This window comes from Tenrec ecaudatus, chromosome 9, assembly GCF_050624435.1.
Source record: "Tenrec ecaudatus isolate mTenEca1 chromosome 9, mTenEca1.hap1, whole genome shotgun sequence".
NCBI lineage: Eukaryota > Metazoa > Chordata > Mammalia > Afrosoricida > Tenrecidae > Tenrec > Tenrec ecaudatus.
In genome coordinates this window covers 110,989,313-111,011,812 of record NC_134538.1, presented here as the reverse complement: position 1 = coordinate 111,011,812, position 22,500 = coordinate 110,989,313, and the positions used below count along the sequence as shown (strand labels likewise).

General features: G+C 40.2%; 1 protein-coding gene across 13 annotated transcripts in view; it reads left to right on the top strand.

The window, feature by feature from the left end:
* Window positions 1-22,500, top strand: part of ADAM22 (ADAM metallopeptidase domain 22) — a 269,416-nt gene that overhangs the window by 34,225 nt on the left and 212,691 nt on the right. For all 13 annotated transcript variants that reach the window (XM_075557629.1, XM_075557630.1, XM_075557625.1 and 10 more), the window contains one exon: window positions 16,285-16,361. In XM_075557629.1, coding sequence (XP_075413744.1) covers window positions 16,285-16,361 — 77 coding nt within the window. The remainder of the gene's footprint in view (window positions 1-16,284; window positions 16,362-22,500) is intronic.

The window sequence follows — 22,500 nt, the reverse complement described above, 5'->3', positions numbered from 1 at the left end:
ACAGGTTTGTTTGTTCTGTGGGCAGTTAGATTAAGATTGCTGGTTGGCTATGTGTAACACAACACATGTAATAAAACTGTTCTTATTGGCTATTTGTGTTTTCTTTCAAACATGCAAGGTGAGTGGAGCCTTTCGGGTTTTCTGTAGTACACAGAAGCCCATCGGGTTAATGATTTTGAGGGCTGATTTATAACATTCTGAATCTTTGCAGTAAATGCTGTGTCCTAACCAATGACTGCGCTGAAAGACTTTATGCTGTGCTTGGAAGGCTGGCTTTAACTTTTTCTGTTCTAGAGCGGAATCTGACCGATTCTTCGTTTGTGAATGTGATTTCAGAAGCACTTTGCACTTTTTACCTGTTTTTTACTTAGCCTTCAGCAGTTACATTATCCGCAACAAGCTTTTTATATATACTTCTCATATAAAACAGGAAAAATGCATTCTATAGTTAGGGAAATTTTTTCATTCACATATGGTGAAGAAAAGAGGGGAGCATAGAAAGATGTAGTAGCTCCACCCTAAATGCATTTGGTAGTTAGTGGGGCTGGGGTAGAGCGGTTAGGCTGACCTCACACGGATTCATTTGCTAATTTTGTCTTGTTAATTTTTTTGCATCCAAAGTTGAGGTTCTTTGCACTCAGCTTCAATTACTGTTCAATATGACTTTATACTGTATTGTTCTGAGGCTACCAAGTACCTTAAAGGTCTATTTCGAGCTTCAGTTATTATGCAAGTAAGCGTTTTCTTGTTCAGCCTTTAAATTGAAGGCCTAGTAATGGATGGTTAATGGCCACGATGATGGAGAGACTGATTTAGCAGAAGATAGTTGGACCATAAATAGGTAATGAGGCTGCCTGACTTCCTGAATGGAGATGAGAAGGTGGGAGCTGGTGCCAGTGGAAGAGGTGCACAGGCTCTCCCGGCCTTCCGGATATTGGAGCAGGGACCACTGGAGAGCAGGGGCCTCAGCAGTGAAGGGATCACAGTGCTTTCAGAACTGAAGAGTCAGCAAGGTAAGTTCAGAACATGCCTTTCAATAATGCATCTTCATTCAAACAAAGGCATGTTTTACTGGCATCTGTGACCTCACCTAGGTTTCCTGAGTCCTGGTGTCTAAAGATGTAATCTGTCCTAAGGGGCTTCAGAATATTTTTGGAAAAATGGAATGCATAAATAATGGAAATTTTGATGTGATCTTTTATAAGCCCCCTTGCATATCTCCCAAAGGAAGAAAATTGGTTTAGTTTGCATTGTTAAAAAAGAGAGAGAGAGAGAAAATAACATCAAATAAAGTCAATAGCCAGAATTTGAATTGGAGAGTGGTTCAATTAGATGGAACTACCTTGGGAATTCCAGTGTTTTTCTCCCTTTCTTTGTTAAAAAACAGTGTGTGATGCAGTATGCTAGGTGCCTGTGTAATGATGCTGTTGGAATCTTAAATGGCCCTCATATATTGGGAGAAAGCACAAAGGAGAATTCTCTTTTCCACTTTTGGGTCTCTTCTCTGTGGTTAGCCCAGCCCAAAGGCATCCAAGCCAGTCCTTTGAGGATGAGCTCCTGGAGCATGCAGTTTCAAAAAGCTTCCCAAGCAAGACTAATATGCAACCAGGATAGAGAACCACTGGTTTAGAAACGTTTGGTGCCTGTAATTCCAACCTGACATACCACAATAGCTACCTCATATTTTCTCTCTCGCAATGTAGCGTTTCTTACATTTCCAGAAAGCCCTGAGCGTGCACCTCTGTTGGTCCTTTTGCGTGTGTGCTTTTTCTTGTGCTGTTGGCTTGAGGGCTCCCACTCCTCTTTTGGTGACTGCCATCTCAAGGCTGCTCTTACATCTTGTACATGGATCTATTTTTGAATTTAAAAATAGTTTCCAGTTACTTGCATCCTAGTTTCCCACAAATGCATTGTGACTTCTCTGGGTCCCAGGAACCACGTCTACCTCATCTTTGTATCCCTGTCGTTGTTAGGGGCCATCAAGTTGGTTCCTACTCACATTGACCCTATGTACAACAGAATGAAACGCTGCCCTGCCCTGTGCCGTCCTCACGAATGTTCGAGTACATCCTTGCAGCCACTGTGTTAATTCATCTTGTTGAGGACCTTCTTCTTTTCCACTGCCCCTCCACTTAATCACACGTAATATCCTCCAAGGACTAGTCTCTCCTGACAACATGTGCAAAGTACACGAGACAGAATCTCTGATCTGTGCCTCTAAGGAGCATTCTGGCTGTACACCTTTCTTTCTTTTTAAAAAAAATCATTTTATTGGGGCTCATACAACTCGTATGACAATCCATAAATGCCTTTCAAAGACAAATGTTTTTGTTCTTCTGTCAGGCCATGTACTTTCAATATTCTTTGCCAGCACCATAATTCAAATGTGTCAATTATTCTTTGGTCTTCTTTAGTCAATGTGCACCTTGCACATGCATATGAGACCATTGAAAGTGTCATGGCTTGGGCCAGACGCACCCTGCTTGCTTTTCAACACTTTAAAGAGGTCTGTGCAGCTGATTTACCCAATGCAGTGCATCCTTTGAATTTTAGACAGCTTCTTCTTTTATTTTTATATTTTATTAGGGGCTCATACAACTCTTATCACAATCCATACATATACATACATCAATTGTATAAAGCACATCCGTACATTCTTTGCCCCAATCATTCTCAAAGCATTTGCTCTTCACTTAAGCCCTTTGCATCAGGTCCTCTTTTTTTTCCCCTCCCTCTCCGCTCTCCCCTCCCTCATGAGCCCTTGATAATTTATAGATTGTTATTTTGTCATATCTTGCCCTATCTGGAGTCTCCCTTCCCCCACTTCTCTGCCGTCCATCTCCCAGGGAGGAGGTCAGCTGCTTCTATGAACATTGGTTGTATATCCAAACAAGATGAAATGCTTAACAACTTTAATCTTTTCTTCATTTATCATACTGTTACCTATTGGTCCAATTGTGAGAATTTTGGTTTTCTTTACCATGAGTTGTAATCCGTACTAAAGTTTGCAATCCTTGATCTTCATCAGCAAGTGCTTCAAGTCCTCTTCATTTCAGCAAACAAGATTGGTCATCTGCAGTTGCTAATTCTGATGCCTCATTCTTCTCCATATAATCAAGTTCTCCTCTGATTTGATGAGCAGAGAGGACCCAACCGTGGCACACAGCTGTCTTGATTTTAAAGCACTGTGTGATGTGGCTTGTGTGTTGCTGTGAAGCTGGCTGCTCTGTCACGGGTATTTCAAATGCCAGCAAGGTCACCCAAAGTGAGCCGGTTTGAGTGGAGCTGCCATATTCAGAACATAGTATGAAGAAGGCCTAGGCTGCTCACGTTTAAGGAATAAGCCACTGAAAATCTTGGCTAGCGTCAAAACATTGTCTGATTATATCCCTGGGCCTGGAATCTTTCCTGAGATACTGTTGGCACACCATAAAGGTCGAATGAAATCCAGTTTAACATTCACTGTCACACAAGTCTTCCAGGTGCGTGCAGCTATTTTTGCTCTTTTAGAGTTGAAGACTTTCAGTTCAGAAACATTGACCAACTTTCCCTAGTTGTTTCACTAGTAAGTAGAAGACTCAGAATTCAAACCCAGGTCCGCTTGGCACCCCATCAGACTCAACCGGAAAACACTCCTAAAGGCCAATAAACAGTCCATAAACTAAATACAAGCTTTTCTTTCTTGTGTGTTTTTTTTCTTCCATTGGTTTCTGGATGTTGTTTTGATTTATTTTGTTGTTCGGTTTCTCTCTGTGTTGTTTTTGTGGATGTTGTTATCTCTGAAGGTCTGTCTAAATAAGATAGGCTGGATGAACAATCTGGAGGAGAAAACAACAGGACCGACAGTTCTGGGGGGACTAGGGAGAGGGGGAGGTACAGAGAAAGGAAATGGTGTTAACATGCCTAGGGACAAGGGAACAACAAGTGATCCAAATTGGTGGTGAGGTGGGTGTGGTAGGCCTGGTAGGGCATGATCAAGGGTAATATAACTAAGAGATATAGCTGAAACCCAGGTGGAGACGGAGCATGATAGTGGGAAAAGAGGAAAGTCAAAGGAAATAGAGGGAAGAGCTGGGAGGCAAAGGGCATTTATAGAGGTCTAAACAAAGACATGTACATATGCAAATATATATATATATGAGGTTGGGGAAATAGATCTATGTGCCTATATTTATAGATTTAGTATTAAGGTGGTGGAAGGACACTGGGCCTCCATTCAAGTACTCCCTCAATGCAAGAATACTTTCTTCTATTGTATTGGCATTCTATGATGCTCACCTTCCCTACACAACTGCTGAAGACAAAGCGGGTGAACAAGCAAATGTGGTGAAGAAAGCTGATGGTGCCCGGTTATGAAAATATATAGCGTTTGGGGTCTTAATGACTTGAAGGTAAACAAGCAGCCATCTAACTCAGAAGCAACAAAGCCCACATGGAAGTACACACCAGCCTGTGTGATCACATGGTTCTGAAGGGATCAGTTATCAGGCATCAAAGAACAAAAATTCATATCATTGGGTGCACACCTTCAGGATATGATCACTGAAGACAAATGGGTGCATGAGCAAATGTGGCGAAGAAAGCTGATGGTGCCCGGCTATCAAAAGAGATAGCGTCTGGGGTCTTAAAGGTTTGAAGGTAAACAAGCGGCCATCTAGCTCAGAAGCAACAAAACCCACATGGAAGAAGCACACCAGCCTGTGCGATCATGAGGTGTCGAAGGGATCAGGAATAAGGCATCATCAGAACAACAACAAAATCTTACCATAGTGAATGAAGGGGGAAGTGCAGAGTGGAGACCCAAAGCCCATTTGTTGGCCACTGGAGATTCCCTTACAGAGGGGTCTAGGGGAGGAGATGAGTCAGTCAGGGTGTGATATAGCACCGATGAAGAATACAGCTTTCCCTCATCATTTTCAAAGCATTTGCTCTCCACTTAAGCCCTTTGCATCAAGTCCTCTTTTTTTACAGATGTGCTTTATACAATTGATGTATGTATGGATTGTGATAAGAGGTGTATGAGTCCCTAATAAAATGTTTATAAAAAAATAACGTGCTCAAAAGAAAAAAAAATACAGCTTTCATCCAGTTCCTAAATGCTTCCTCATCCCCCGCCCACCAAACTATCATGATCCGAATTCTACCTTGCAAGTCTGGATAGAGCAGAGGATGTACACTGGTGCAGATAGGAGCTGGAGGCACAGGGAATCCAGGGCAGATGATCCCTTCAGGACCAAGGGTGTGAGCGGCGATACTGGGAGGGTAGAAGGAGAGTGGGTTGGAAAGAGGGAACCGATTACAAGGATCTATGAATGACCTCCTCCCTGAGGGACAGACAACAGAAAAGGGGATGAAGGGAGACGTCAGACAGGGCAAGATCTGACAAAATAATGATTTATAAATTATCAGGGGCTCATGATAGAGGGGCGAGCGGGGAGGGAGGGGAAAAAATAAGAGGACCTGATGCAAAGAGCCTAAGTAGAGAGCAAATTCTTTGAAAATGATGAGTACAAAGAATGTACAGATGTGCTTTACATGATTGATTTATGTATGGCTTGTGATAAGAGTTGTATGAGCCCCTAATAAAATCTTAACAAACAAACACAAAAAGAAACAAACCCAGGAGCAAGGCAACAACGAGTGATCCAAATCAGTGGTGAGGAGTGTGTAGGAGGCTTGGTAGGGAGTTTTCAAGGGTAATGTAACCAAACTAATTATTGAAATCTAAATGAAGACTGAACATGGTACTGGGACAAGAGGAAAGTCAGAGGAAAGAGCTAGGAGGCAAAGGCATTTATAGAGGTCTAAATAAAGGCATGTACATATGTAAATATATTTATATATGAGGATGGGGAAATAGATATATGTGTATATATTTACAGGTTTATTACTAAGGTAGCAAATGGACATTGGGTCTCCACTCAAGTACTCCCTCAATGCAAGAATACTTTGTTTTATTAAACTGAAATTCTATGATGCTCACCTTCCCGACACAATCGCTGAAGACAAAGTGGGAGAATAAGCAAATGTGGTGAAGAAAGCTGATGGTACCCTGCTATCAAAATATATAGCATCTGGGGTCTTACAGGCTTGAAGGTAAACAAGCAGCCATCTAGCTCAGAAGCAACAAAGCCCACATGGAAGAAGCACACCAGCCTGTGCAATAACAAGGTGCCTAAGAGATCAGTTATCAGGCATCAAAGAACAAAAAATCATATCATTGTGTGCTCACGTCCCTGTTAGGATCGTTGAAGACAAATGGGTGCATAAGCAAATGTAGTAAAGAAAGCTGATGGTGCCCAGCTATCAAAAGATTTAGTGTCTGGGGTCTTAAATGCTTGAAGGCAAACAAACGGCTGTCTAGCTCAGAAGTAACAAAGCCCACATGGAAGAAGCACACCAGCCTGTGCAATCATGAGATACCTAAGCGATCAGTTATCAGGCATCCAAGAACAAAAATCATATCATTGTACGCTCACCTCCTTGTTATGATCGCTGAAGATAAATGGGTTTATAAGCAAAGGTTGTGAAGAAAGCTGATGGTACCCAGCTATCAAAAGGTATAGCGTCTGGACTCTTAAAGGCTTTAAGGCAAAAAGCACCCATGTAGCTCTGAAGTAACAAAGCCCACATGGAAGAAGCACACCAGCCTGTGTAATCATGAGGCGCCAAAGGGATCAGGTATAAAGCATCATCAGAACTAAAAATCATATCATTGTGAATGAGGGAGAGAGTGCGGAGTGATGACTCAAAGCCCATCTTTAGGCAATTGAACATTCCCTTATGGAAGAGTGGCGGGGAAGAGACAAGCCAGTCAGGTTGCGATGCAGCAACGATGAAACATACAACTTTCCTCTAGTTCCTAAATGCTTCCTCCCCACCTACTATCACAATCCCAATTCTACCTTGCACATCTGGCTAGAATAGAGGATGTACACTGGGACAGATAAGAACTGGAAACACAGGGAATCCTTCAGGACCAGTGGCGAGAGTGGCGATACTGGGAGGATGGAAGGAAAGTGAGGGATAAAGGGGGAACAGATTACAGGGATCTACATATAACCTCCTCCCTGGGGGAGCCACAGCAGAGAAGTGGGTGAAGGGTGATGTTGGATGGTGTATGATGTGACAAAATAATAATAATTTATAGATTATCAAGGGTTCATGAGGAAGGGGGAGTGGGGAGGGAGGGGAAAAATGAGGAGCTGATACCAAGGGCTCAAGTAGAAAGCAAATGTTTTGAGAACGATGAGAGCAATGAATGTACAAATGTGCTTGACACAATGGATGTCCGTATGGACTTTGATAAGAGTTGTATGAGTCCCTAATAAAATGATTCAAAGAAAAGCAGGATGGTATGGGTTAGCAACACTCCACTCTTGGCATTTTGGTTTTTTATTGAATTCCAGCAATTATAATATTTAAAAACTAAGCTGAAGCAATCAAAGGGCCAAGTAGTACTTAGGACCCAGAGTACCTAAAGATTCTATTACATGCAATAAAATCTATTTCCTCGTTGGTTGATTCAGTACTTGATTGGGATTCATTAAAAACCCAAACTCACTTGGCTTTCTACTTGTGGAAAAGTTCTGATTCGACTTTGCTTTTAAAAAAATGGTTATCATTAAAGCAGTCTTGAAAGGCCTATTCATAATTGATCTCTCGGACCAATAGTTAGTCCATGTGTCACTGGCTCTTGGAGGTGGGAAAAGAAGAGAGCCGCCAAGAGGTAAAATGCATTAAGCATGGAGATTGTATTAACTGCACATTTAAACCTGTTATTGCCTGTGGATAATGAGCAGCTTTCATCAGGTTTTTTTTTGCTCTAAAACCCTGTGATTCATTTTTGAAATTTGAATTTAAAATTGTCCTTATGTAATTATATTGATTTATTAAGAATTCATACCATCTGGACAGTTATTTTATATTTTTACATTTTTCTCCTTCAATCTTTTGTTTCACAACTTCTATAAATGGATTTCTCACTTTTTGTTGCAATCCTTAACACATGTACACACACACATTTTATTACATTTATATCACATTTTCTTTAAAAGATGAATTTCCATGTATATTTCAAAGTGTAATTCTTAATTCCTGAGAACGTCATCTTAATGGCCCTAGAATGTGTGCTCTGTGGCACATGTGTTAACTATACCAACTTATCTAAAGAAAACAGCTTAGAAAGCTAAAGATTGTTTTTCCTGTTTTCATTATCTAAATATTAGTATTTAATATATTTTTAATCATTTTATTAGGGGCTCATACAACTCTTATCACAATCCATACATGCATCAGTTGTGTAAAGCAGTTTTGTATATTCATTGACCTCATCATTCTCAAAACATTTGCTCTCCATTTAAGCCCCTGGCATCAGGTCCTCATTTTTCCCCTCCCTTCCCACTTCCCCCTCCCTCATGAACCCTTGCTAATGTATACATTAATATTTTGTTATATCTTGCCCTGTCCTATGTCTTCCTTTACCCACTTTTCTCTTGTCCGTCTCCCAGGGAGGAGGTCACATGTAGATTCTTGTAATCGGTTCCCCCTTTCCAACCTACCCTCTCTCCACCCTCCCAGTATCACCACTCACACCACTGGTCCTGAAGGGATCATTTGCCCTGGATTCCCTGTGTTTCCAGTTCCTATCTGTACCAGTGTACATCCTCTGTTCTAGCCAGATTTGTAAGATAGAATTGGGATCGTGATGGGGGAGCGGCGCATTTAGGAACTAGAGGAAAGTTATATTCTTCATCGTTGCTACATCGCACACTGACTGGCTTATCTCCTCCCCGAGACCCTTCTGTAAGGCGATGTCCAGTGGCCTGTTTTCATTATATTTTGTATATTAGGACTGAGATTGCTTCCCCCATAGTAATGACTCATTAAAACCCAGTAATACTTGCGCGAATCCCTGAGCTGCAGAGTGCCCTCACGGAGTGCAGTAGGATAGGAAGCCTGCCAGGAAGCAAACACCTGCTCTGTCCACAACTCATGTGACGTTGAAAATGATGTTTTCCCACATGGACCTCATTTTCCTTATTTGTAAGCTGAAGGGGAATTGGCAATAACCCTGTCAACATTATTCCATGATAACTGAGGTATGTAATAGTTTCTTAGATAATTATTACAAAGTAATTTGAAAGGATGTATTTTCTCTAAACATATTTTCAGATTGCTACGAGAGCTATTAGAGTTTCAATATTCATTCTAACTGAATAGATGTTGGGCTTTGCCACATATGTCAGCCACTGTCATCTACACTATTTGCCCCACCCTCTGCAAAAGAAAATCCCTATAAACATTTTCCCTCAAACTTTCACTTTTCCTTTGAACTAAGAAGGGAAGGTCTAAGTATAGTTTTCCGATCTTGAACAATAAGCCAAAGTTGTAATATAATAAGAATTCAGTATAATTCTACAGAATTCGTTATTTCTCCTAGATAAGTTAACGTAAGAAACACGCTTCTTCTCTTGGGGTTATCTTTCCGTTGGACCCTTGGAGAAGGCAGCAGGCTTCTGAGAGGAACAGCTTGTTTTAATCACCATCACTATGCGTCTGGTTTGACTGGACCGCCTCTGGAGTTTGGCCCTCATGACGTGGCAGGGATGAATCCTGCTGCTGTGGCACCTGGGCTTTACTCACGTGTTAAAGGAAAGCAGCGTTGACCTCTGAGCAATCAGCTGTCCACACCCGCTGCTTTTCTTACTGCTCAGTAACAACGCTGTGTTTGTTTCTTACTGTTGCCATAAGAAATTACCAACTACTTGCTTCTTTAAAGCAATGCATGTTTATCTGTCTTGTTGTTTTGAAGGTTAAAGGTCTGACACATATCTCACTCAAACCAAATTCCCTGCCATCAAATAGATTCTGATTCATAGGGATCTGAAGGGAAAGGGTTGAGTTGTCCCTGTGGGTTTCTGAGACTGTGTCACTTTGAAAGCCTAGAAATCCATATCTTGCTTCAGCTGAGCAGGTTGGTGGTTTTGGACTGCTGTTCTTGTGATTACTAATCCAACACATAATCCACTGTGCCAGCAGGGCTCAAGGACATGCTTCCAGAAGTTCGAGGGAAGAATCTGGTCCTTGCCTTCTTTACTTCCTGGAGGATTGTTGCATTCATTGACTTGTGGCCTATTCTTCACATCATTCTGACCTCTGACCCTTGTGACTGCATCTTATGAGCACCCATGTGATCACATTGGACCCACTTAGATCGTCCAACATAGTCTCTCCATCTCAAGGGCCATAACTTAGTCACATTTTTCAAAGACTCTTTTGCTATTTAAGGGGATCAAGACATCTTGGTGGCCTGTTACTCTACATACAATCAATCCCTTTTTGTCATTCAGCTATCCAAATGACACCTTCACAGAGAGGTCTTGCGGATGACCTTAACCCCCCACCTATCCTGTCCCTCTTCAGACAATTTCTTTTTTAAAAATTAAATATGAGAATGGTATGTTTGTTCAAGGCGTCGAAGGGATCAGGTATTAGGCATCAAAGACAAAAAAAAAATTCATAGCATTGTGAATGAGGGGGAGTGTGGAGTGGGGACCCAGGGCCCATCTGTGGGAAATTGGACATCCCCTTGCAGAAGGAGACGAACCAGTCAGGGTACAATAGCAATGATGAAACATATAATTTTCCTCTAGTTCTTGAATGCTTCTTCTCCCCCACTATCATGATCCCAATTCTACCTTACAAATCCGGCTGGACCGGAGGATGTACACTGGTACAGATAGGAACTGGAAACACAGGGAATCCAAGAAAGATGAACCCCTCAGGACCAGTGGTGAGTGGTGATACCGGGGGAACAGATTACATGACTCTACATATAACCTCCTCCCTGGGGGACAGACAGCAGAGAAGTAGGTGAAGGGCGATGTTGGATGTTATCAGATATGACAAAATAATAATAATTTATAAATTATTAAGCGTTCATGAGGGAAGGGGGAGCGGCGAGGGAGGGGGGAAATGAGCTGATACCAAGGGCTCAAGTAGAAAGCAAATGTTTTGAGAATGATGAGGGAAACAAATGTACAAAAGTACTTGACACAATGGGTATATGTATGGATTGTGATAAGAGTTGTACAAGCCCCCAATAAAATGATTTAAAAGCCAACAACAATAAAATTAATGTTCATCTGCGGAGACATAGGCAGTCTTCTTCACCACCATGCCCCTCAAATCTCCTCTCACTTGGTAGGTTCTCAGTAAAAGTGTGTTGAGTGAATCCATCTGTATGTAGTGTAAGCCTGCTTCCCATTCGAGTCATACTAATATTCTGCCTTTCCTATTAGGGCACTGTGGTGGCTCAGTGGGTTGAGGGTTGGGCTACTCACCACAGGATCAAACCTACTAGTCACAGAGGGAGAAGATGAAGCTGTCTGCCCCTGTAAAGATGAACAGTCTCAGAACCTTAGGGAGCAGCCCGACTCTGCCCTCTGTGGTGGTTGGGAGTTGGAATTGAGCCCAGGGCACTGGGTTTGGTTTTCCTATGGTGAAAAATGAAATGAAAACACTAATTTCTAAATAACACTTACTCTGTCAGTATATTTTATTTCACATTTAAATATATAATTTTCCTCATGGCACGTGACTAAGATCAATAAAATATCAGATTCAAGGTGGAACTGCAGGAAAATAAAATAAAAAGATTTAGGGAGATTTACTGCAAATGGCAAAAACTGTGCCCCAAAATTACTTTGATCCAAGCTATAATTATACCAAGATGTACATTCCTCCAGCTTTGTTTTTCATGTTTAAAATATTAATTCTTCTACTTCAGGGGAGGCAGAGATAATATCTGTAATAGTAATATAAGTGCCAAAGAGGAATGGAATAGGGAGAGGTTACTTTTAACTGAGACATCAATTCTGGTAAGCAGAACTTTCTTTAGGCCATTCTCAAAACATCACTGTTAGCATTTTAGGCAACTCAGAGAGTGGGTAGGCAGAAGAAACAACATCATCTGCTGACACAGCCTTAGGACAAGTTTTGATGGAAGGACTATAAGCAGGTAATTTATAGCTGATTCAATCAGTCAGGAAATACTAATTAAGTACCTGTTGCCGGTCCGTACTGAGACCCTTAGGAGGCGAAGAGGAACCAAAGGAAGGCAGGGAGGGCAGGAAAACTTTCATCAGAGGGACTTGATCTGAGTCTTGAAGATATTTGAAGAGTGTCATTGTTAGGTCTTGTGTTCAGGTGGGTTGACTAGAAAAACAAATCCAGGGTCTCACATATGTGTGTAAAAGAGGGCTTTATATCAAAGACAATTGCATATTGAGAAAGCATTCCCGCCCAGGCCAGATCAAGCCCATAAGCCTGTTATTATCCCATATTCCCGATACTCGCCTATCAATTTGTCTTTAGACTCACAACACATGCAATGATGACAAATGCAGGAAGATAACGGGTCAGTGGGTGCAAAGTCTTGTGGATCCAATGGCAACGAATGCATCTCCAGGGCTCTGGCTGCCATCAGCATGGCCCCACGTGGCGTGTCAACAGGAAGGTGAGGCAGAGAGAGTCTCCCACCTCCAGGGAGAAAGAGAGGAAGTTCCCAGAATCCTCATAAGAGGGTCATGACCACCAGGAGGCTATGATCTGATTGATAGGCTATTCATTCTTTTATCAAGTTGACACGAACTTGTGTAACTACCACAGGTGCTGTTCAGTCGGTTCCAACTTACAGCACCCCTAGGTATCAGAGAGCGAGAGACTGCTGTCTAGTTTGTTCCTCCCCTCCGCATAACAGAATGAAACACAGCCCAGTCCTGTGCCACTCTCACAATTGTTCCTTTGCTTTTGTTGCAGTGTGTGTCAATTTGACAACGTGTCCAAAATATGTAATCTGAAGTCTCACTGTCCTAGCCTCAAAGGAGCACTCTGGCAGTATTTCTTCCAAGACAGATCTTGTTGGCCTTTTAGCAGTCCATATACTTTCAATATCCTTCTGTAGCACGATAATTCAAATACATCCATTCTTTTTTGATCTTCCTTAGTCAATGTCCATCTTTCACATATATGAGATAATTGAAATACTATGATTTGGGCCAAAAGCACCTTAGTCCTGAAAGTAGCCTACTGGCTTTCCAAAGAGGTGAGGTGCAGCAGATTTACCTAATGAAACTTGTCTTTTGATCTCTTGACTGCTTCTTCTATGAGCATTGATTGTAGATCCAATCATCACAAAATCCTTCAAAACTTTACGCATTTCTCCATTTATCACAATGTTATCTATTGGTCCAGTTGAGTTGAAATCCACATTGAAGGCTGAAATCCTTGATCTTCACCAGCAAGTTGCAGATTGTTAATAAGCCAGCCTCCAATCTTGATAGCACATTCACAGAATGCAACTTCTTTGACGATTTGCTCAGCACACAGATTGAATGAGTATGGTGAGAGAATACAACCTAGACACACACCTTTTCTGATTTTAAACGATGCAGGTTTCCCTTGTTCTGTTTGCACAATGCCTTTTGATGCATGTAGTTCTGCACATGTGTACAATAAAGTGTTTTGGAATTTCTGTGCTCAAAGGTATCCATAGTTTGTTATGATCCACATAGTTGAATGACCTGGCATAGTCAATAAAACCCACATAAATATCTTTCTGGCATTCTTTGCTTTCAGCACGATATGCCTTGTGATTATATGCCTTGTCCCACATTAATAATGATATGCCTTGTCCCACATTCTCTTCTGAAACCAGTCTGAACCTCTGGAAGCTCCCTGTCAGTGTACTGTTGAAATCATTGTTGGATGTTCTTCAGCAAAATTTTACTTGGATGTGATATCAGTGATGTTGTTCTATAGTTTAAACATTCTGTTGGGTCACCTCTCTTTGGAATGAGTACAAATAAGGATCTCTTCCAGTCTGTTGGCCAAGTAACTGTCTTCCAAATTTCCTGGCATAGACAAGTGTTTCCAGTGCTTCGTCAACTTGTTGAGACATTTAAATGGGCCTGCCATAAATTCCTGGACCCTTGTTTTTGGCTAATGCTTTCAGTGCAGCTTGCACTTCTTCCTTCAGCATCATTGGTTCTTGTTCATATGCTTCCTTCTCAAGTGGTGGAATGTCGACTAGTTCTTTTTAGTACAGTGCCTCTGTATTCTTTCCATCTTCTTTTTATGCTTCCTGCATTATTCAATATTTTCCCCATAGAATATGTTATCTGTAGTTTGTGAGCATCCACAGTCAAATTGCATTCTTAATAAGAAACCAATAAAAATCTTTCTGGTTGTCTCTGCTTCCAGTCAAGGTCCATCTGGCATCAGTAATGATATGCTCCACTCCATTTCCTCTTCTGAATCTGCTTAGGATTTCTAGCAGATCGTCTTTGATGTACTACCACAGCCATTAAAAATTATCTTTTCAAAAATCTTACTGGTGTGTGATATTAATGATATTGTTTGAAAATGTTTGCATTCTGTTATATCACTTTTATTTGGAATGGGCATGGATTTGGCTATCTTCCAGTCAGTTGGCTAGATGGCTGTCTTCCAATTTCTCACCATGGACTAGTGAGTACTTCCAGCATCGTATCCATTTGCAGAAACATGTCAGTTGGTATCCTGTCAGTACCTTCAGCCTTGCCTTTCAGTAGTCCCTCGGTGATGATTGAGTTTCTTCCTTCATTGTCATTAGTTCTTGTCACATGCTACCTCTTGAAGCAATTGACCATGGACGGTGTTTTCAGTACAGTGACTTTGTGTAGTTCTTTTATCTTCTTTTTATGCTTCATGAATTGTTCAACATTTTGCTCATAGAATCCTTCAATAATGCACTAAGGCTTGAATTTTTTCAGGTGATGACCCCAAATTAAAAGAAGTCACGCTGAGCATAGCCTGCTGAATTGAGAAGCGGAAGAGATCATTGTGCATGTGGATGACATGTGGATGAGTTCGTGAGGGGTTGTGTGGCATCCTACCTGGCGTTTAGGAGCTGATTGTGGGGGATCTTGAAATCCTGATAGAGAAGTTTTAGAATTGGTACAGTTGAAAATCTGGATTTTACAGGTTTTGGATTTTGGTATGGAGACAGTTTTAGAAAGAGCAAGGAAATATAAACTGTGGCAGATGCAAAAATGGAGACAAGCTGTGTCTCCAAGACCTATCATAGAATAAAAAAGAAGCCAGAGTTTGGTAGTATGGGTGTTAATTGAAGAGACCTATGGAACAACTCTAACTTTCCATCTTCCATTCTTAAATCAATTACAACTATCCTACTTCAAACTATGTGCACTTACTGTATTTGCTATTCTTTATAACGTGTAAGTAGTCGATGTAATAGTTCTAAATATAGTACTAAACCGACGGTATTAGTAGTTGTAAAGCATTATAGCTGCCTATTTAATGAGGCTTACAGATATTCAGCTAGCTCTTCATTTTTGGAGTTTAATGAGGATTAGAATGTGCTAGCAACTAAGGTTCAGCATTCTCTTGTCCTTATTTATTACAAAGGTTTCAAAAAGCTTTATTACTGTTAAACAATTAAAGACCTATTCTCACTTTTCACCTAGTACCATAGCTTAGGGATGATCGAGGTGTTCTTTATGTCTCACAGAATCCTGGATGTTCTTTCCTGCGGTGCACTGGTTTCCAGGGAGCGCCATCTGTCTTGTGTGCTATATAAATACAGTTGTTCCATAGATTGTTGTCTTCTCTAACATAGCGTTTGCTGTTTTTTCCTCCCCCTTTTAAGAATTACGCATATTTATTTTAGAAATTACGTGTAATTTCTACAGAAACCTGTAAACAAAATTGCTCAAATAATTTCTAGTCCAATTGCTTAGATAGAACCACTGTTAATATCTAGGAATTAAAATGGAATACACAGAATTTCTTCCTCCTTTCTTATCACTTAATACGCACTTTTTATTCAATATGCTAGTATTACTGTTACTGAGAACACTATATTTTTTGATTTTGAGTTTCTGGGATGGCATAGTAAAATTTAAAGGGGAAATTTATGTAATGTAGAGAGATGAATGACTTGCAGTCTTCTCAGAAATGACATGTGTAACAACTTGTGATAAGCCAGAAAGATTGGGACACTTGTCTTTCTTGATTGGATAGCAGTTTATTTCTGATAGGTTAATGTTTAACTTCTAAGTTGGTATAAATTTTATCTTTCTATGTTTTCATTTATTATCCATGCTGAATTCATTTTCTCATTTATGATTTTGTAAACCTTTTAGAATGGTCATAAGAAATACTTGCCATCTGACTTCTGTGGCTGCACAGTAAATATCTTTTATCTTTTTGACATTACAGTTGACTCATGTTGACCAAGCAACCTTCCAGGTTGATGCCTTTGGAACATCATTCATTCTCGATGTCGTATTAAATCAGTAAGTTTTTCTTTTATTTTTTCCTTTATGCTTCACGTACTTTTGCAGGTATTAATTGCTTCTGTAAAGATTTGTTTTGTTACTATGTTATATTACAACTACTAATATCATCTATTTAGTACTAAATTTAGAACTATTCTGTCAACTACAAGTTATGAAGACTAGAAGATACAGGAACTGTGTATGCATTTGAAGTAGGATAGTTGTACACATTTATGAATGGAAGGTGGAGAGTAAGAGTTACTCCATTGTTTTGCATGAGAATATATAGAGCCTATCTCCTTAGAATGTCAGTAAATATTGGGAATCATGCTTTGGGTCTTAAAGCATCTTTATTAATAATCAAAGAAAGAAAAATGTTACGTTTAATGTTTACTACTTAATCATTCAGAGACTGTGTGATTCCAAACATTGAAACATTGCCTGATACTCATTGTGTTGACAGGGAGCAGATTCCTGTCAGGATTAGGATGCTAGGGTGATTCTGTAGGTACAGTGTACTTTTGAGAACGATCAGTTGTATACTTAGGACTTTAGGTTTGAAATCACAGAACATTAGGTTTGCAAGAGCCTTTTGTTAATCACTGAATCTACTTTCTTGCTTTTAGGTAAGTGTGGCTTTAATCACAGGGCATTTAATTGTCTATTCATGTTTTTGAAAGAAACTTCTGTGTTAGGCTGGGTATCTAGAGAAACTAATCTAGTGATACTCATACATGTATAAGAAAGAGCTTAATATCAAGAAATAATCTTATATCAAGAAGGCACTAGCCTAGTTAGGAAAGGGGTACACATAAGTCCTCAGATTTTTGAACCTGTAAATCCCCTTTTAGATTGATTCCATGGTCAGCCAATTATTTCACTAGCTAAATGTAGCAGTATCCTAATTTTTGTGGAGCTGATTTACAAAGTTGCCATATGGTTATATTAATGGTTAAATCATTTATTAATACATTTTTTCTTTTAAATCACTAGCCCAGTCCAACTCATGTTCATAAGTCCAGTGCAAGCTAGGGTCCTCTTAAGACTCATGCCACTGCAGGGTGATGACACAGAAAGCTGAAACTTGAGGCAGAATCCCAGCCCAGTGGGTGTGGAGTCAAGTGCATCCAAAGTTGGTGCAAATGTGGGAGGGCATGACAGCCTGTAGGGTTGAGTGGCCCACATGGGCTGACCCTGGAGGCAGGCAGACTCCTAATAAGCAGGAAGGCACAGGGACAGAGGGAGAGAGAGAGAGTGTGTTCCCAGTGCCTCTCACTGACACAAAAAGACTTACAACACTAAGGGCAGAGTCAGCCCTTAGCTTTCTTGGAGGCAGCTATAGAATGATTCAGAAAGAAATTTTGCGTCCCTAAGGGCAGACAGGTGGACTGAGAATCAGAACTGGAGCCCAAGTCTTCTCCGTTAGGCAGTCAACGACAAGGAAGACTGCGCTAATGGAACAGCGGCATAGCAGGCAGGACTGGAGCTGTGCTGTCCAATATAGCAGCTGCTAACTGCATGTGGCCGTGCGTGCTTAATGATAGATGGTTCATCAAAGTAACAGTATTCTAGTTTTTAATTGCATTAGCCACATACTGAGTGTTTTAGAGCTCTATGCAGTGAATGGCTACCTTATTAGAGAAATCTGAAAGTTGTCTTGTGTAGTGCTCAACTTCCCAGCATTCCAACATGGATAATTAGGAAAGGGGTACACATAAGTGCTCAGATTTTTGAGCCAGTAAACCCCCTTTTAGATGGATTCCATGTTCAGCCAATCATTTCACTAGCTAAAATTAATAGTATCCTAATTTTTGTGGAACTGATTTACAAAGTTGTCATATGGTTATATTAATGGTTAAATCATATGTTAGTACAATTTATCTTTTAAATCACTAAGTTGTTTTATAAGTATTTTATAAGTAATTCTTATATCTCACCCCAACAATATACATTTTTTGTAGTTAAGAAAACAATTTAAATAGTTGGCAAATCTTATGTCAGATGGAAAGAAGCTATTACGCTATTTCAACAACGAAAGTTGTTTGCACTTTGAGAATAAATCCATACATACATCCATTGTGTCAGTCACATCTTTATGTATGTTGTCATCATCTTTTTAAAAACATTTTCTTTCTATTTGAGCCTTTGGTATCAGCTCCTCATATTTTAATTTCCCTCTCTCTGCTACCTTCCCTCTCCCATGTCCCCTTGAAAATTTATAAATTATTCATTCTTTCATGTCTTATACCAACCAATGTCTCCTTTCATCCACTTTTCTGTTGTCCGCCCCCCTGGGAGCGGGGGGCATCTGTTGATTATTGTGATTGGTTACCCCTTACCTCCTAGTATTGTTGCTTTGCTTATTGGCCCGGGAGTGTTAATCTGTTCTGGACTTCCTGTGTTGTGAGCTCTTATCTGTACCAGTATACATGTTCTGGTCTAGCCAGATTTGTAAGATAGAATTGGGGTCCTGTTGTGGCAGGTTGGGGGTGGGGGGAGGAAGCGTTAAAGAACCAGAGGAAGGTTATGTGTTTCGTCAGTGCTATATTACACCCTGACTGGCTTGCCTCTTCCTTGTGGCCCTTCTGACAGGGGGTGTCCAATTGATGGGCTTTGGGTTTCCATTCTGCCCTCCCCGTCATTAACATTGATAAGATTTTTTTTGGTTTTTTATTTTGGTCTTTGATGCCAGATATCTAATCCCATCAACACCTCATGATCACACAGGCTGGTGTGCTTCTTCCATGTGGGCTTTGTTGCTTCTCAGCTAGATGGCTGCTTGTCTATCGTCAAGCTTTTAAGACCCCAGGTGCTATATCTTTTGATAGCCTGGCACCATCAACTTTCTTTACCACATTTGCTTATGCACCCATTTTGTCTTCAGTGATTGAGAATAAATATTTTAAAAATGTAATGTAGAGTATATTTATACTAAGCTCATCAAAATGTACTTTATTTCTTCTTTTTAAAGTTAATGTCCTAGGATATACTTAATTCAATTTTTCATATCACCATGTTTTTAAATCCAATTGCATAGGTCATCATGAAAATTGTATCTTTTATTCCTGCTTTACATAAATACCTTACATTTTATATGTTTCAATGACTGGTTTTAGTTTTCAGTAGCTTTCATGCCATCTTACATTAAAAATACCCTCATAAAATAACTAATGAAATAGTAGGAAAATTTTCACAAATTCATTGTGGATACTGGTTGCCCATTTTCCCATTGTAACCTCTGTCTCCACTCCCTCATCCACCTGTTCCCCTCCTCTGCTTTATTAAAAAATACAATATTCATTACTATTTAATATGTGGGTTGGCTTATATGATGTTGCCATTTTACAGGTCACACCAAGCTATCAGCTGCTTGGCAAAGTTAGATAGTCCCAGCTACTTTGTTTGTTGCCCTTTTCCTCCCACTGGAGTGTGAGCTCCCTGAGTGCAGGGATGTTCTTTCCTTCACTGCCATCGCCCGAGCATAGAATTCCAGGCTGAGAATTCATACTGGTACAAAACCAGAGATTTGAATTTGCCACGAGATAAGAAATGACCAGTGGAGGAGCATCAAAAAGTAAACGGTTGAGATATCTATTTCTAGACCTGATTGAGAGCGCAGGTTCCTGGTTACCTAGTTTAGTGACTCTTCCCCGTTTCTAAGTTTGGTAGCTCCAATGTTTTCTGGTTCTTGACAGGTTTGACTTCCTGACTGTCAGTACTGGAGGAAAAAAAGATTTCTCCATTTTGCCCAAATAGTGTCACTCCTGTTAGAAAAAAATCTGAGCCCAGAAATGTTTTGTTTCTGAAGAAGAAACACATGGCCATCGTTATCAGAGCATGGAGCTTAGAATGTAAGAGAGGAGCACACTTTCTTTCTGCTGAGCATTTTTGTTCTTATTGTCAGAAAAATTTGAAATTACAATCTTAATAAAGAATAAAGTAATCATATAAGTGGAGGATGCTTGGTTTGGGAAAATACTTCTCACTTGAGATTTACATAAAGCATAGTTTGTGATTAGCTGGTTTTCTTTATACTGTTGACAGCCACAATGATAATTTAAAAAATTATATTGGATGCTTCTCAGCTTCAGTTTGATTTGTGTTGTGGTTCTGTTGGTTGTGAGCAGGAAGGTGAAAATTGAAAATGCTTCTTGCATATGATTTTTCTTATGAAGCAGTTCTAGGCTGTGCTACATGGTAGAGTCTTTTTTTAACCAGAGGCAAATTGAGTAAGTATATTTATAGTTGCCGGAGTCTAGTCTCAGCACGGATTGAATAATACATGTTTTGAGATTAGAATGGAAGGGAAAATGTCATTATGTAATAGTCTTTATACATGTTCAGTAACAAGCTTATCTATACGTTAAACAAGGGGAGTACAAACTTGCGGTATGTAACTTCTCCAGGAGGCAGATAGAGAACATGGAAAGGTTAATAAGGAAAAGCACAGCCAGTTCTTGGTTTGTCAGAACCTTGAAGAAAAGCATGGGAAGCGATGCTGCTCCTTTGCAGGGTCACACAGTTGAGGGATTTCACGCTTTAGGACAGATATATTAATAAAACCAGACATATGGCTTGGCCTTGCCTGACTCAACTAAGCCTGAGGCTATGTTAGACCATTTGAGGTCAGTGACTGATAATACATTTTTTGGGAAAACATTCCTTTATAAAAAGGAAAAGCCTTAATAAAAACATTGGGCTATATTATCTAAGTAATTCTGAGCAATTCAGGCCAAATCTTTTCCTGTAAATCACTCGTTTCTTTTTCAAGAAGTGGATAATTAAACTTCCCAAAGAAATGAAACAGCATTAAAGAAAATTTCATTCCAGTACCCCTTGATGTTTATGCTTAAAATTTTTTATTATAGCTGCCCTAGCTGAACAAACCTCCTAACACTGCCCCCCCACCCCCCCAACAGATACTCCAGATAGACTATAATTGGTTGGTTAGCCTGTGAAACATTTCATCAAAGAGGATGGACATTTTTTAAGGAATTCTGCTGACCAGTCCTTAGACCTTACATGATCCATCTCCTAAATTTGTATAATCTTTTAAAGATTCGCTGTTATCATCTTACTCCAACAGCAATGAAATCGTTTCTCGTACTCTGGGATCCTCATAACCGGCTCTGCTGTTCCTATTTCTCAATGGGATGGGAAGGAAAACTGGGACCTCAGGCAGGACATATGCCAGTAGTTGGGGTTCTTCCTGGAGGATGGAGATGGTGGGGAGAGAGGGGTGCTGGAGAAGCAGCAGCAAGGTCAAGCAAGGAACATCCAAATTCTGGTTGAATAAACAAGTCCAGGTTTGTTTTTTCTCGTGCTTACTTTCTGTTGTAGATTTGTTGGAGAAACAGAAATACAGTGGGTAAAAGATCTGGTATGAGTTTAGTTGAAATTATAAGTTAGCTCTAGAAGCATCTCATTTATGAGGAAAGGCTACAGCATCATAGACATTCATTAAGCCAAAGTGTCAAAATATGAACCTGTTGTTTCTCGACATATCTTCCATCTAGGTCTATACACTAAACATATTTTTAGATTGTGAGCTGGGTGAGGGTTTACAGAGCAGATCAATTTACCACTAACAGTCCATATTAATTTGTTGCATTTCATTGATTCTAGTCCTCATAATGTAATATCACTTATCCTAATCCTACTTCCTCCCTATGTCTCATATTTCCAGTGCTGCTTCTTCTCAACCCTTCTAAACTTTCTCCTTGGGTAAAGGTTGCCTTCTAGATCTCAACTGGTTGATTGCTCTGAGGAGTGTGTGCCTCCCCAGAGTTATTGTTCCCCTTACAGACTTGTCTGTGTTGGTCTGAAAATTGAGTCATGTGATGAGTTCATTTTCAGACCTGCATGCTGTTTCGCTGCCATTACCTCAGAGGGTCTGCTGGACTCTATCTGACTAGTAAGCCTGATCTCTTTTATGATTTCGAGCTCTGTGGTCTATTTTGCTCTTACTCTATCCCGAACCTCCTAATGTGATTAATTTTAAAACAGTTGGCAGTGGTACCATCTGGTTCTTTTAGTCTACGAGTTGCGGAGGCTAATGTCCACATGATCCATTGGTTCTTTGGACTAATTGTTTTCATGAGTCTTTGATTTTCTTCTGTCTGCTTTGCTGTGGACAGGGAGAGGACAATACTTGTAC